Below are 13,055 nucleotides of genomic sequence, written 5' to 3'. Positions count from 1 at the left end.
TTTGGTCAGAATGATTATCTTGATAAAATCTAGGCCAAGTTCGAATATGGGTCATCTGGGGTCAAAAACTAGATCACTAGGTCAAATCAAAGGAAAACCTTGTGTATGCGATAGAAGCTGTACTTTTAGATTGATCTTCATGAAATTTGGTCAGAATGATTCCTTGATGAAATCTAGAGAAAATTTAAAAATGGGTCATCTGGGATCAGAAACTAGGTCACTAGATCCAATCAAAGAAAAAGCTTATGTATGCGATAGAGGCTGTATTTTTCGAATGATTTTCATGAAATTTGATCAGAATGATTGCCTTGATAAAATCTAGGTCGAGTTTGATTATGGGTTATCTGGGGTCAAAAATAGGTCACTATGTCAAATCAAAGAAAAAACTCGTGTATGCTATAGAGGCTGTATTTTTAAATTGATCTTCATGAAATTTTGTCAGAATGATTGCCTTGATGAAATCTAGGTCGAGTTCGAATAAGGGTTATCTGGAATTAAAAACTAGTTCACTAGGTCAAATCAAAGAAAAACCTTGTGTTTGCGATAGAATCTGTATTTTTTAACTGATCTTCATAAAATTATGTCAGAATGATTGCCTTGATGAAATCTAAGTCGAGTATGAATATGGGACATCTGGGGTCAAAATCTAGGTCATAGGTCAAATAAAAAAAAAAATGTGTATGCGATAGAGACTGTATTTTTCAATTGATCTTCATGAAATTTGGTCAGAATGATTGCCTTGGTAAAATCTAGGTCATCTTTGAATATGGGTTATCTGGGGTCAAAAACTAGGTCACTAGGTCATATCTAAGAAAATACTTGTTTAAACTCAAGAGACCATATTTTTTGGTCCAATCTTAATTAAAATTGGCCAGAATATTTGTTTCCATGAAATCACTAGGTCAAACATGTTTACACTGTTATGGTGTGTTTCTCAGGTGAGCGACCTAGGGCCATCTTGGCCCTCTTGTTTATAATTACAGGAGACACAGTGTATACCATAAAAGCAAAAGATGTTGATATAACAGAATCATTCGGCCAGTCTTCTCTTAAATACTCCATGACAGGTCAGTTTCTCATCAATTTCCAAATTTATTTATCATATTTATCAAACTGACTAAATACTCCATGACATGCTGGTGTCACATCATAATTCTACATTTATATAACCTTTTTATATCATACATCGTATTATATTCTCCATAGCCGGTTAGTGTCACATCATTATTTCACATATATTCATTATGTTAGTCATAAATAATAAAAACTGCATTATGTGTACAGACAAGAGGCACAGAATAGTTCAACATATATAATCATACATGGTAAATATTCAATGACAGGTAAGCGCCTGCTCATAGTTCCTCAATCATTTGTAAACAAATGCTGCGCAAAAGATCGTGTACTTCAGTAGGATTCAGTTTCCTCGTGATACACAGTAAATCCTCCATGATAGCTTAATGCCGCATCATAATTTCACCTGTTTTGGCCGGGTTTTCGAAGAAAAATCCAGCTTGTAGATAAGCTCTGTCCGGGCGAATGGGCGGGCGGATGGATGGAAATAATGAGTCTCATGTTAACCTTCTTGTTGATTCATTTTTCTCAACAACTACTTATCCAAACTTCAAGAAATTTTGTCAGAATTATCCCCTATTACGCTAGTTGGACCAGAGTGAGAATGGGTTCACTGGGTCAAAGGTCAAGGTCACAGGGACCTGAACATTGAAAATGGTTTCCGCTCAATATCTGGACAATTATTTCATCTAGGACCTTAAAACTTCATAAGTATGTTGGACTTGATGTGTACACGATCTCTATTGATTTCGGGGTCACTGGATCAAAGGTCAATGTCACAATGAGCCTCATGTTAACCTTTTTGTTCATTCATTTCTCTCAACAACTTCTTCTCCAAACTTCAAGGAACTTGGTCAGAATGATTCTCAATTACCCTTGTTGGTCCAAAGTGAGAATGGGTTCACTTGGTCAAAGGTCAATGTCACAGGGACCTGAACATTAAAAATGGTTCCCGCTCAATATCTGGACAAATATTTCACCTAGGACCTTGAAACGTCATATGTATGTTGGCCTTGATGTGTACATGACTCCTATTGATTTCGGGGCAAAGGTCAAGGACACAGGGATATAAACATTAAAAATGCTGTTTTTATTGCTTTGATATTTTTACACCAATTTATTTTCTTTAATTTCATTTTCTACCTGTCCATTTCTTTTTTTCCCTTTTTCCTTCAATAGTGCTTATTAATTTTTGAGTTATTTATTGTAAGCCTTTATTAGAACTTAAACTCATTATCACCTAATTCAGAAAACCCGGCCAAAACGCCGTCACGCGTTAGCTATTTGTTTTCATATTTATCATTAGGAGTAAATACTCTATGGCAGGTAAGTGCCGCATCGTAATGTCAAACGCATTTATCATATTTATCATTATGAATAAATACTCTATGACAGATAAGTCTCTCATCGTAATTTCACATGTATTTTTCATATTTATCATGCACAGCAAGTTCTTCGTGACAATTAGCGCCTCATCAACTTCCCTCATTGATTTATCAGAGTTATCTTTTTGAGTAAAATACTCTATGACAGTTAGCGCCTCAAACTTTCCACATTGATTTATCAGAGTTATCATTAAATGGTAAGTGCAACATCATAATTCTACATGTATTAAACATTTTAAACAGAAACAATCAATACTCCATTACAGGTAAGTGTCTCATCTTTATTTAACATTTATTTATCATAATAAACATAAACATTTAAAACTGCATGACAGGTAAGAGGCACAGAATATTTCGACATATATTAAATATACACGGCAGGTAAGCCCCTAATCGTTTGCAAACAAATGCAGCACAAAAATTCGTGTACCTCAGTAAGATTGATAATTCCTCACCACGCACAGTAATAGTAAATACTTCATGACAGCTAAGTGCCTCATAATAATTCACCATTTATCTATTATTTTTGTCATACAGACTAGATACTTCATGACAGCTAAGTGCCTCATTATTATTCATTATTTATGTTTTTTATTTATCATACAGTCTACATACTCCATGACAGCTAAGTGCCTCATTATAGTTCCTTATTTATTAGCAAGGGTCTCGTCAGAGACACTTGCTTAAGTTAGGCTAAATCCGAAGACACTCGATGAAAACCTTTAGATTTGAACCGCCTAATTCGCATGAAGAAAGTAGTCCTTGGTTAACAAAAAGAAAGCAGCGGTAAGCATTTGCGATATCAGCTGGAAAATGGATTTGAAGTGATATTACTTATACAATAGAAATCACCCAAGAGAAATTCGCTGTTAAAATATTGTAATTACAGAATAAAAAAAATGTCTTCCTACGCGAAAGCGACCTTCAACGCATGGAAGCATGCCTATCACGCGTGCACTGTATGGGACAATGCCTATCGATTAATCAAATGGAATTAGACGCGTCCACTGGAATTATCTGCGCTTATCAGTTGTTAATTGTTTAAACGTTCATAGTTGTAGGTATGTTATGTTTGCTAATTGCCGATACGCAAGTCAAGTTCTTTGCTTTTAAGTTTTAAGACAATTTTCTCTGAGCATTCAATACCAAGGTGTATACTGTGCTACATTTCTCTTCGGGAAAGCCTGGCTATTTTTAGATTAGCATACGCGCGTTGGATTATGGTATTGATACGATACAGAAATCTGTTAGACTGTGTTACTTCCCTTGGCTTACAGACTTAATCTATTTACGGCTGAAATAGGAGTCTGAGAAATCTGTACGCTTGTAATTGGTTTGTTAAGTGGCAGGCAACGTTTTATAAATAAAATAGGTAGATGTACTTTAAAGGCCTTTATATTCAACTGGTTATTTATGGTGTTTATAGAACCAAGGATCCCTGTGTATTTCCTAGCTCCGTGTAGGCGACAGGGTCTAAAATCTTACCTGAGGTAACGGAAGTCAGAAAAAAAAAGAAATGATCATCCTTCCATCCAGATTCAGCTCAAATTTGCGGGAAAAGTGAACGGTTATGAGACACTTTTCTTCCTACCATTATTTTCGTCTGGTCACATGCTTTAAAAATATACATATATGTTTAGGTCAGTCAATTGCAGATAATGCGGTACATGTAGCGCAAGGTGTGCATTTTGGGTCGTTTTTGCCTCAAAATTTAGTGTCCTGAAACTGGAGTTTTACACGTTTTTATCATAGAAACAACGGTATCGGCAGGCTGAAAATGATGAAGTGTTAATTATATGCAATACATCCATTCAACACTTTCCGGGAATTTCTCAAAATTGGAATTTTAGTGATTTTTTCGCACTGGTATCAGCGCAGATTCGTTGAATTTTCAAATTTAATATCCCTTGCCCTCAAAACTGACGCTGTATTGCTAAGACAGATCAGTGGAACAGACAAATGGAATCAGTTTCAATTCCGACCGAAAAATATTTATAATCTTTCCCGTAGTGATAGAATAAATACCAAAATAAGAGTTATTGTTTTGAAATGATTATACAATTAGCCAATATTAATACAATATATATAACAAATACGCCAGTATGGGCCATTTGTTTTCCGGTGCAAGTTTCGAATTTGTAAAAAAATCCTTTCGAAAACAATATTCCGGGATTCCTCTTCAGAAGTGTCTCCACGATTTTGACAAACCACTGGAAGCAAGTTGTTGAGATTTTAATTATTGAGTAGTCATCTCGTTGTTATTATTGTACAGTTAGTATAATGGTTGATTTTGTCGGATAGCTTTTATGTTAATCTGATTTTCTATAAGTTTGTAATTACGAGTGATCATGTCTTAGTCATGGTCTTGCGCATCAGCGGTAATAATTGTCAACATTCAACAGTGAGACATCATGGAGTAAAGTGAGATATTGATATCTCCTTCAACTGCGTTCAGCTCTGTGGAGCCAATCTCTGTTATTCACTCCAATGACGTACACTTGGCCATTGACCCGTTTATATGAGCAAGTTGTAACGAGTCGTGACTCACACTCTATTGGTTTTTACTGATAGTCTGTTGAAATCTGTCATGAAACCAACATGGTATTACTGAGTGTATACATTTGTCCAGCTGATCTGCAATGAGCCGTTTTATTTATCATACAGTCTAGATACTCCATTGCAGCTACACAATGTAAGTGCCTTATCATAATTCACAAGTTACCTATTATATTTATCATACAGACCTAAGATACTCCATGGCAACTAAGTGTCTTATCATAATTCACCATTTATCTATTATATTTATCAATACAGACTAGATACTCCATGGCAGCTAAGTGTCTTATCATAATTCACCATTTATCTATTATATTTATCAATACAGGCTAGATAGTCTATGACAGGTAAGTGCTGCATCATAATTCATTATTTTTCACCAAAGTTATCATGCACAGTAAATACAGGTAAATGACGCCTCATAACTCCATATTGTTCATCATAGTTATGATATGCAGTTACGTTTTCATGTAACCATGACGGGTACATATAAGTGACTTATCAAAGTTTATCATTTCTTTATCATATTACCTCACATTATCTTTAGAACAATATATAAAACAGAACAGATTACTTTCATTTCTTTTATATATTGTGTTAATAACACAACGTTAATATCTTCTTGACTTGTCGTATATACATTGTTGTATTTAAGTCTCACTTTGCAGGAACACTACATTTAGAAATTGACCCGGACACAGGAGAGATAAAGGTTGCTCCAGGAGTAGAACTTGATTTTTCGGTGAATGAAAAATACACAGTAATAGTAACGGCAACGGACGGTGGAGGTCTCAAAGATTCGATTGAAATATTTTTCCAAGTTGTTACCGGTAGGTTCTATACGTTGTAACAGGTAAATGATATAATCTTATTGAAAGCAAGTAAGTGGTATCAACATAAATGTTGTGGGAAAATGATATAATCTTAGTTTTAAAAGCAAGTAAGTGGTATAAACATATCAATGTTTTGGGTAAATGGTATACCATCAATTATTGTTAAGGCTATTACTAAGAGATGTGTTTATTATATTACTAGTAACAGTAACCGTGACAGTTGTATACAGCCGTGTCTATCCTGTCACTAACATGAAGCATACACAACAATTCGCTTGCTGTGCCAACAACTTGAATTCGCGTTAAAGTACAGATGGAAAAAAACTTGATGATTTGTTAAATTGAAAACATATAATTATAGGAATATTAAATAAAGGGATAAAATCAAAGTATTGTGCTTCATCTAGATCTAAAATAGACAACCGTTTATCATATACCTCACTATAAATGGTAATACACTTGTGCGGGACAGAAACGTGTTACCTATACCAGAAACCAAAAGCGTTCGCACTATACAGTTCTTGGCATGCTGCCTGATATGCAAGTGACCGCATTCCTGTCAGTATAGATTTTTCGTTACAGTAACCACTTTAGGCACTTAAAACTACCATTTTAGAAAATGTATTTATTAGACAGCATACACCCTTATAGGTTACATAAGTCATGCCAATAACTACTTACCACACGCCAGTGTCATTTAATAATATTATGTTAATTTACGGGTGTGTTGTATCTTCGGGCAATTGTGGCACACGTAATGGAATAGTGATGGAATATGACCCCGAGTACCATTGTAAAACTATGCCACCCTGTCTAGAAGGCATAACGTTATATCGTGCGGGCATTTCACCGGGTGTTGAAAGTGTACCAATAGCTTGTTATTTGGCAGTATACTGATATCACTTTGGCAAGTGGAATGGTGTTTGGGTAATGTTTATGTAACTTGTTACCACCTATATAGAGGATATTACATGAGTGTCTTTTCATATTGAATTTGTTAAACGAGTTGAATAAAGTAATAAAATGCGAGGCTCTGTAGAGCATTTTATTAATTTTATTCAACGAGCTTAATAAATTCAATGTGGAAAGTCACAAATGTAATATTCTTTTTATCACATGTTAAGTTTTCCTGCCGAAACATCAGAAGTTCTACTTTCTTCAACTGGTATTAACAAGTCAATTTGACCAACGTCTCCTATACTTTAAAGGGAATTCCTATAGTTTTTTATGCGCATCTTTCCGCGCAGCCGACACTTTCTATGGAAAACTGAACTGAAGTCAACATTTGTAGAAACATGTTACAGACAATCTTAAATATGAGGAATTTTGAATGAAATAACATTTTTGATAAGTTATATCAGTAATCAAATGTTGATACTGGTTTATCTTGTATTGACAAGTATCATGCCTGACAGGTATTTTGCTATTTTTGTGGTTGTGTTTTCACACCGCATTTTAGTACAAAGACAGTGTTGTTCATATAATGTAAGGTAATTGACTTAGTACTGATAAGACAATATCACCTTTCAGATTATTTAGTATTCAATTATAAAAAGAATTAAGAATTTTTAAAACTTTTTTTAACTTTTAGCAGACATACATGTAATCAATTTGGTCAGGTTTGCGCCATTTCCGTCCGAACAGGTGTTGTATTCTAGCGGTCTTAACACAAAATTTAGCCTGGTGACCCACACATTTTTAGCCATTTTTATGCTCACAATACAATTATCTATACACACAAAAAAAAAGAAAAAATTCTATGAAAGAGTTTTTTCAAAATTAAAAAAAAAATATTCTTCACTATGGGTAGTTTTCATTGAAAAAAGTTCACAAAAGTAAATATGAAACAATATTTTTTTTCATTTGTACCCATTATTTGTAAGGATAGAGTATTACAAATATGACTATGATATCAAATAAGTATATAATAAAATCTGTAAAAAGAAAAAACCGTATTGTGCTGCCTGGATGTATATTTTGGTTGGTATTTATAAAAAAGCAGAAAATTATGAAAATGTCGAAAAATCGCTGGCAGTTTCAGCAACAGTGGGTGTGTTCAAAACAATTTTTCACAAAAACAAGTCTGGTGACCTATTGTTTTTATTTGTTCATTGTTTTCAGCACAAATTTTCCTATCATATATGTGAATTTAAAAAAATTATATGAAAGGAAAAAAACTATAGGAATTCTCTTTAAACGACGTCGACGTCAAAGCTTTATTACACTAGTGTATCATCATTTTTATGTAATGGCTTTATTTCACGCCAGCGACGTCAAACAAGTGATAAAGTGGTGTATTTTTACATGATGCTTCTAGTTTGATACTTCTTCCTGAAATAATCTGGCATTGCAAGGAAGATTAAAGTGTTGGTCCACTCACTTACCTCATCAAGAATTATGTCACCACTGCCTGACATATGTCTATGAAAGTAATTGACTGAATAATAGATAAAGTCCAAACAAGCTCATAACTAAAGGCATGGAAGTCCCGATTTTTATTATTATATCAAATTCATATAGCACTATTTCATGTACACGTTTGAAAGTGCTTTACAGAATAAATTGCAAACAGTGCAAACAATTACACATTACGCATTTTCACATTAACAAAATTTATGAATGTAAAACATACAGATAAAACATATATACATATATAAAAGTATAAAAGTATTTAAGTGACCCTAGGATATAATACTGTTCTACACATTGGTCAGTTTACGAAATGCTGTACTCTTTATGAGTTTTTAGCAGGCTTTTGAAAGCAGCCAGCGAATCAGCTTCCCTGATCTTGACAGGAAGGGAGTTCCAAAGCTTGGGAGCAGTGAACGAAAAGCTCCGATTGCCATATATCACGGTTTTAGTGTTTGGCATAACCAGTGACAGCGTGTCTTGGAATCTTAGGTTTCTGACCGGTTTATACACATCCATCATATCCCTAATATAGGCAGGGACTGATTGTGTAAAGCTTTAAAGGTGTGGGTCAGAACCTTGTACTGCACCCTGTATTTCACTGGCAACCAATGGAGCTCCTTGCGAAGGGACGTCTTAGTGATAACGCGATAATATTCTCATGCCCACTTCATGTTTATAATGTATACCAAGTTTCTTTCTAATTGGATGGAAACTGATGAAGGAGTTTAGTTTAAAATGTATATGAATAAACATTTCAAAGTAAAAGGGACCTTAACTCCCAAATAAGTACTGAGACAAAATGCACATGTCCGCTTTATGCTGCTATTTCAGTCGGATGGAAACAATGGGAGAATTAGAGTACACAATATTTCGATTTAGTTTTTATATTACAGTCCTAAAAGTGGACATTATTCCAAACAAAAAATCGGATACATTGTAGAGGGGTGTCGTTCTAGTACAAATCACAAAATCACTCGTGGATTCTTTTCTCTTTAATATGGGTATCAGAAAGATACCCGACAATATGTGCATGTCAGTTCCATGTGGATGTAATAACTAAGTATCAGTTCAGTTATATGGAAACTGCAAGAGGAGTTGAGTACACAATATTCGTAGCTCGACAGAGCCTCGTTGCCGCCTATACAGTTACCCTCGAGCCAGTTATTTCCATCAGCACCTTCAGCCAGTGAAAGATTCTTATACTATTTGTTAAAGTGAGACCTTTTCTGAATTTATTGTTTGCAATGAGTTGCATCGTACTCAGTTAGAATATCAAAACGTTATCAAATTTTTATATCAGCAAAATGTAGACAAACCAGAATCTAAAATGACTGACTGAATCTTTTCAGTAAAATATGTACTGGTTTACCTGTCCCATTGGAACAAACTCTCTTAATACTCTTTATATGTTGTTTATATGTTGTTTTCGGGATGGTTATGTATGCCAGGGTCAGTTCATACCTTACATAATATGTTGGAAAATTTGTATTTTCTTTAGTCTTAATAATAGCTGACAAAAAAGGTGTGCAAAACTTGCATTAATAAATTCAAGAAAAAGTAGTATTGTGCTGTCTTACACATGAACATATTACACATTAAATATATTCCTGATATTTTGTTCATATTTTGATTGCACGTTTTCAAACATTTTGAAATGTATTCATTAAAAATCTTTTGTAAAAGCCTTTTGTATGATTCACGAATTAGTGCATTAGTCCAAGACCGGAATACAATGTTCTGAAATGCATATGAAAACAAAATATATTAACTGTCAATATCATTTCTTTTTCACAAAATATTAGGTCCTGTGTTTAATGCACCAATGGATAAAGAAGAGATCAAAATAGCAGAAAAGGACACGAAAAAAGATGCTATTGTATATGTTCTTACAACATCTGACAAAGACAATGATGCAGAAATGACAATTGAAATTGTTGAGCAGGTACAATCTTGCTTACCAAGTAGTGTAATATGTTTGTATCATGTTAACACACTGAAGCTTTGCGTACTTGTAACCGTTCATTTTTAGCTCGACTTTCGAAGAAAATGTAGGGCTATTGCACTTGCCCCAGCGTTGGCGTCGGCGTCGCCCTCGCGGTTGGTTAAAGTTTTTTACTTGAAACTTAAAATAGTTATTTACTATCACAGTCTACACCAGGAGAAACAATCACCATAACTCTGATTTGAATTTTGACAGATTTATGCCCCTTTTTAACTTAGATTTTTTTTATTAAAGTTTTTGATAAAGTCAAATATCTCTGTTACTATCAAAGCTTTTGACTTGAAACTTAACATAGTTATTTACTATCACAGTCTACACCAGGAGAAACAAACCCCATAACTCTGATTAGAATTTCGACAGATTTATGCCCCTTTTACTGGCAAAGCTCTAATTCAGAGTCAAGCACTGAGAAAAGTCGAGCGTGCTGGCTTACGGACAGCTCTTGTTGAACTTCAAATCAATCTCGTAGCCAAAACGTTTCCAGTCAGCTACATGAAAAGTCTTCATAATGAAGAAAGGTCATCAGACGCTTTAACGGAATTATCAGCTAGTTAGTGTAACTGTATTTATAATATATAAAGTGTGTGATGTGCTTTTTAAAGGGACTAACAAACACATTTTAGGCGAAACATAAGTGAATACTCTGAAAGTGACTAGTGATACAAACTTATTGACATTAGATTTTTGCAAGATATTCTAATAAATAACCAAAACTATTGTGCAGAAGATAGTAAACCGTTGCAACGCTTTTGAAATAATGCAGAAAATTTGAATGTCAAAAGTTTGTATCACTAGCCACTTTCAGAGTACTCACTTTTTATTGATTTTTAGAGAATTTTTTTCGCCTAAAATATGCGGGTTAGTCCCTTTAATAGAAAATAAGCAACAAATTTTATATCTCATAATAATTACTTGTCAAACACACGTAAATATCCATTTTTACTTTTTCTACCAAAATCGCCTGCACCACACGTCTCTATTCTTTGATTATTCCGACTTGAAAGCAAAATGATTTAACACGTTCACTACGATGTCACGTACAATGTTCTACATTCTCAAGTCGCATTAATATTTGATTGGCTTGTCTCCTATAAGTACTGTTATTACAGGCTCCAACAGAACCGAAAATGTTTCATATCATCAATAACAACCAGCTTGTTATAACAGAGGATGTTGATGCAGATGCACAAAATGCAGTTTTATCCTACGATATTACGTTAAAGTAAGTAAACGTTATATGTTGTTTTTTTACTGTCATCGATCGTGAAAGATGCCAATAGTGCGTACACGAATCCTCGAAGTGACTCGAGATGAAATCCAATTAGTGGAATACACACCTGTATTGGTTTCTTTTGTTTTCGAGTCACTTGACAGAATTCCTTCATGTGACTCCGAGACGAATAATTAATTACCTATACAAATTTAAATGGGCCTTGAGTAACTTCGAGGACAGATTTCAAATTACTCGGAGCAGGGTGATTATATTTTACATAATGATAAGCGAAATAACACAGAATTTGTAAATAAAAATAATACTGAAGTATTTTTTATCGTACTTTAAATAAACCAAATTTTTCTGTTTACTTATGATATTTCATCACTTTTTGAGTGGATACGGCAGTAGTATTTTTATCCTATTTATAATTCCTTCCAAATGAATAAAAGAAAGACCATTTTCATAATGAAAATTAATCATTTCTCCTATACTTTTCATTAATTAATAAAGGTCACTTTTCTTTCACGGTCATTATCTTAACGTTTATCTAGTCTTATACAGTTTCTAATTTAGTGCATTTTACATCAATTTATTTCTAAATCTAATTTGCACTGTCAGAAACTATTTCAATATAATATTTAACAAATAACTATCTTTTGAAATTGTGTTTTGTTTTATATAATTCTTAATACTTAACATTTTACTTTTCTAGCGGGCGTATTCTAAAAGTTTATCTAGTTATAAATTATTCATAATTTAGTGCATTTTCATGACTTTATTTCTAAAATAAATTCGCAAAGTCAGAAATTATTTCTATATCAAAATTTAACAAAGCAGTTTCCTTTAACGGCGCTCATTTGGAACTTTGTTAAATTATATATGATTAATAATTTAGTCCATTCTACATAAATTTACTTCTACATCTAATTTGCATTTATTTTGAATATCAAACAAAACAATTTACTTTTAGCGGGTGTTATTTTAACGTTTATCTATTTATAAATTATTCTTAATTTAGTGCATACATAAATAATTACACGACTTTTTTCCTAAATTTAATTTGCAATGTCAGAAATTATTTAAATGTATCAAAATTTAACAAATGACTTGACTTTAACGGCGGTGATTTGAAAGTTTGTTTAATTTCGTATGATTAATTATTTAGATTTTTATACACAAATATACTTCTTTATCTAATTTGCATGGTCAGAAAATATTTCAATATACAAGTTCACAACAGTTTCATACATTCAATTAAAAGAACAAGCTAATCATACAAAAACAATTCGTCCAAGTAAGGAAATACTGCCTCGAAGTTTCGTCAAATCATCTCGCGGCGCTCGAAATGACCGATTTATTGTTTATTACAGACTCGGAGTCGCGCGGAGTGGCCATAAAATACCGGAAATCATTATAGTGTTACCTGTATAATTTCGACTCGGAGTTCCGTCAAGTAATTTCTCGGAGTGACTCGACGAAATTCCGCTAAAGTAATAAAACTATAACAGTCGGTACTCCGAGTCAGAATTAGGCAGTACTCGGAGGAATTCCTCGCTATGCAAGATTTTTCCTTCGAG

General features: G+C 33.6%; 1 protein-coding gene across 1 annotated transcript in view; it reads left to right on the top strand.

The window, feature by feature from the left end:
- Positions 1-13,055, top strand: part of LOC123546912 (DE-cadherin-like) — a 230,305-nt gene that overhangs the window by 139,398 nt on the left and 77,852 nt on the right. Inside the window, exons 8-11 of the mRNA XM_053551286.1 lie at positions 984-1,067; positions 5,684-5,845; positions 10,063-10,202; positions 11,372-11,484. Of these exons, the coding sequence (XP_053407261.1) occupies positions 984-1,067; positions 5,684-5,845; positions 10,063-10,202; positions 11,372-11,484 (499 nt within the window). The remainder of the gene's footprint in view (positions 1-983; positions 1,068-5,683; positions 5,846-10,062; positions 10,203-11,371; positions 11,485-13,055) is intronic.

Source organism: Mercenaria mercenaria, chromosome 9 (genome assembly GCF_021730395.1).
Source record: "Mercenaria mercenaria strain notata chromosome 9, MADL_Memer_1, whole genome shotgun sequence".
NCBI classification, from domain to species: Eukaryota; Metazoa; Mollusca; class Bivalvia; order Venerida; family Veneridae; genus Mercenaria; species Mercenaria mercenaria.
Note: the sequence above shows the minus strand (reverse complement) of the source record. Positions and strands in the feature narration are given on the sequence as shown.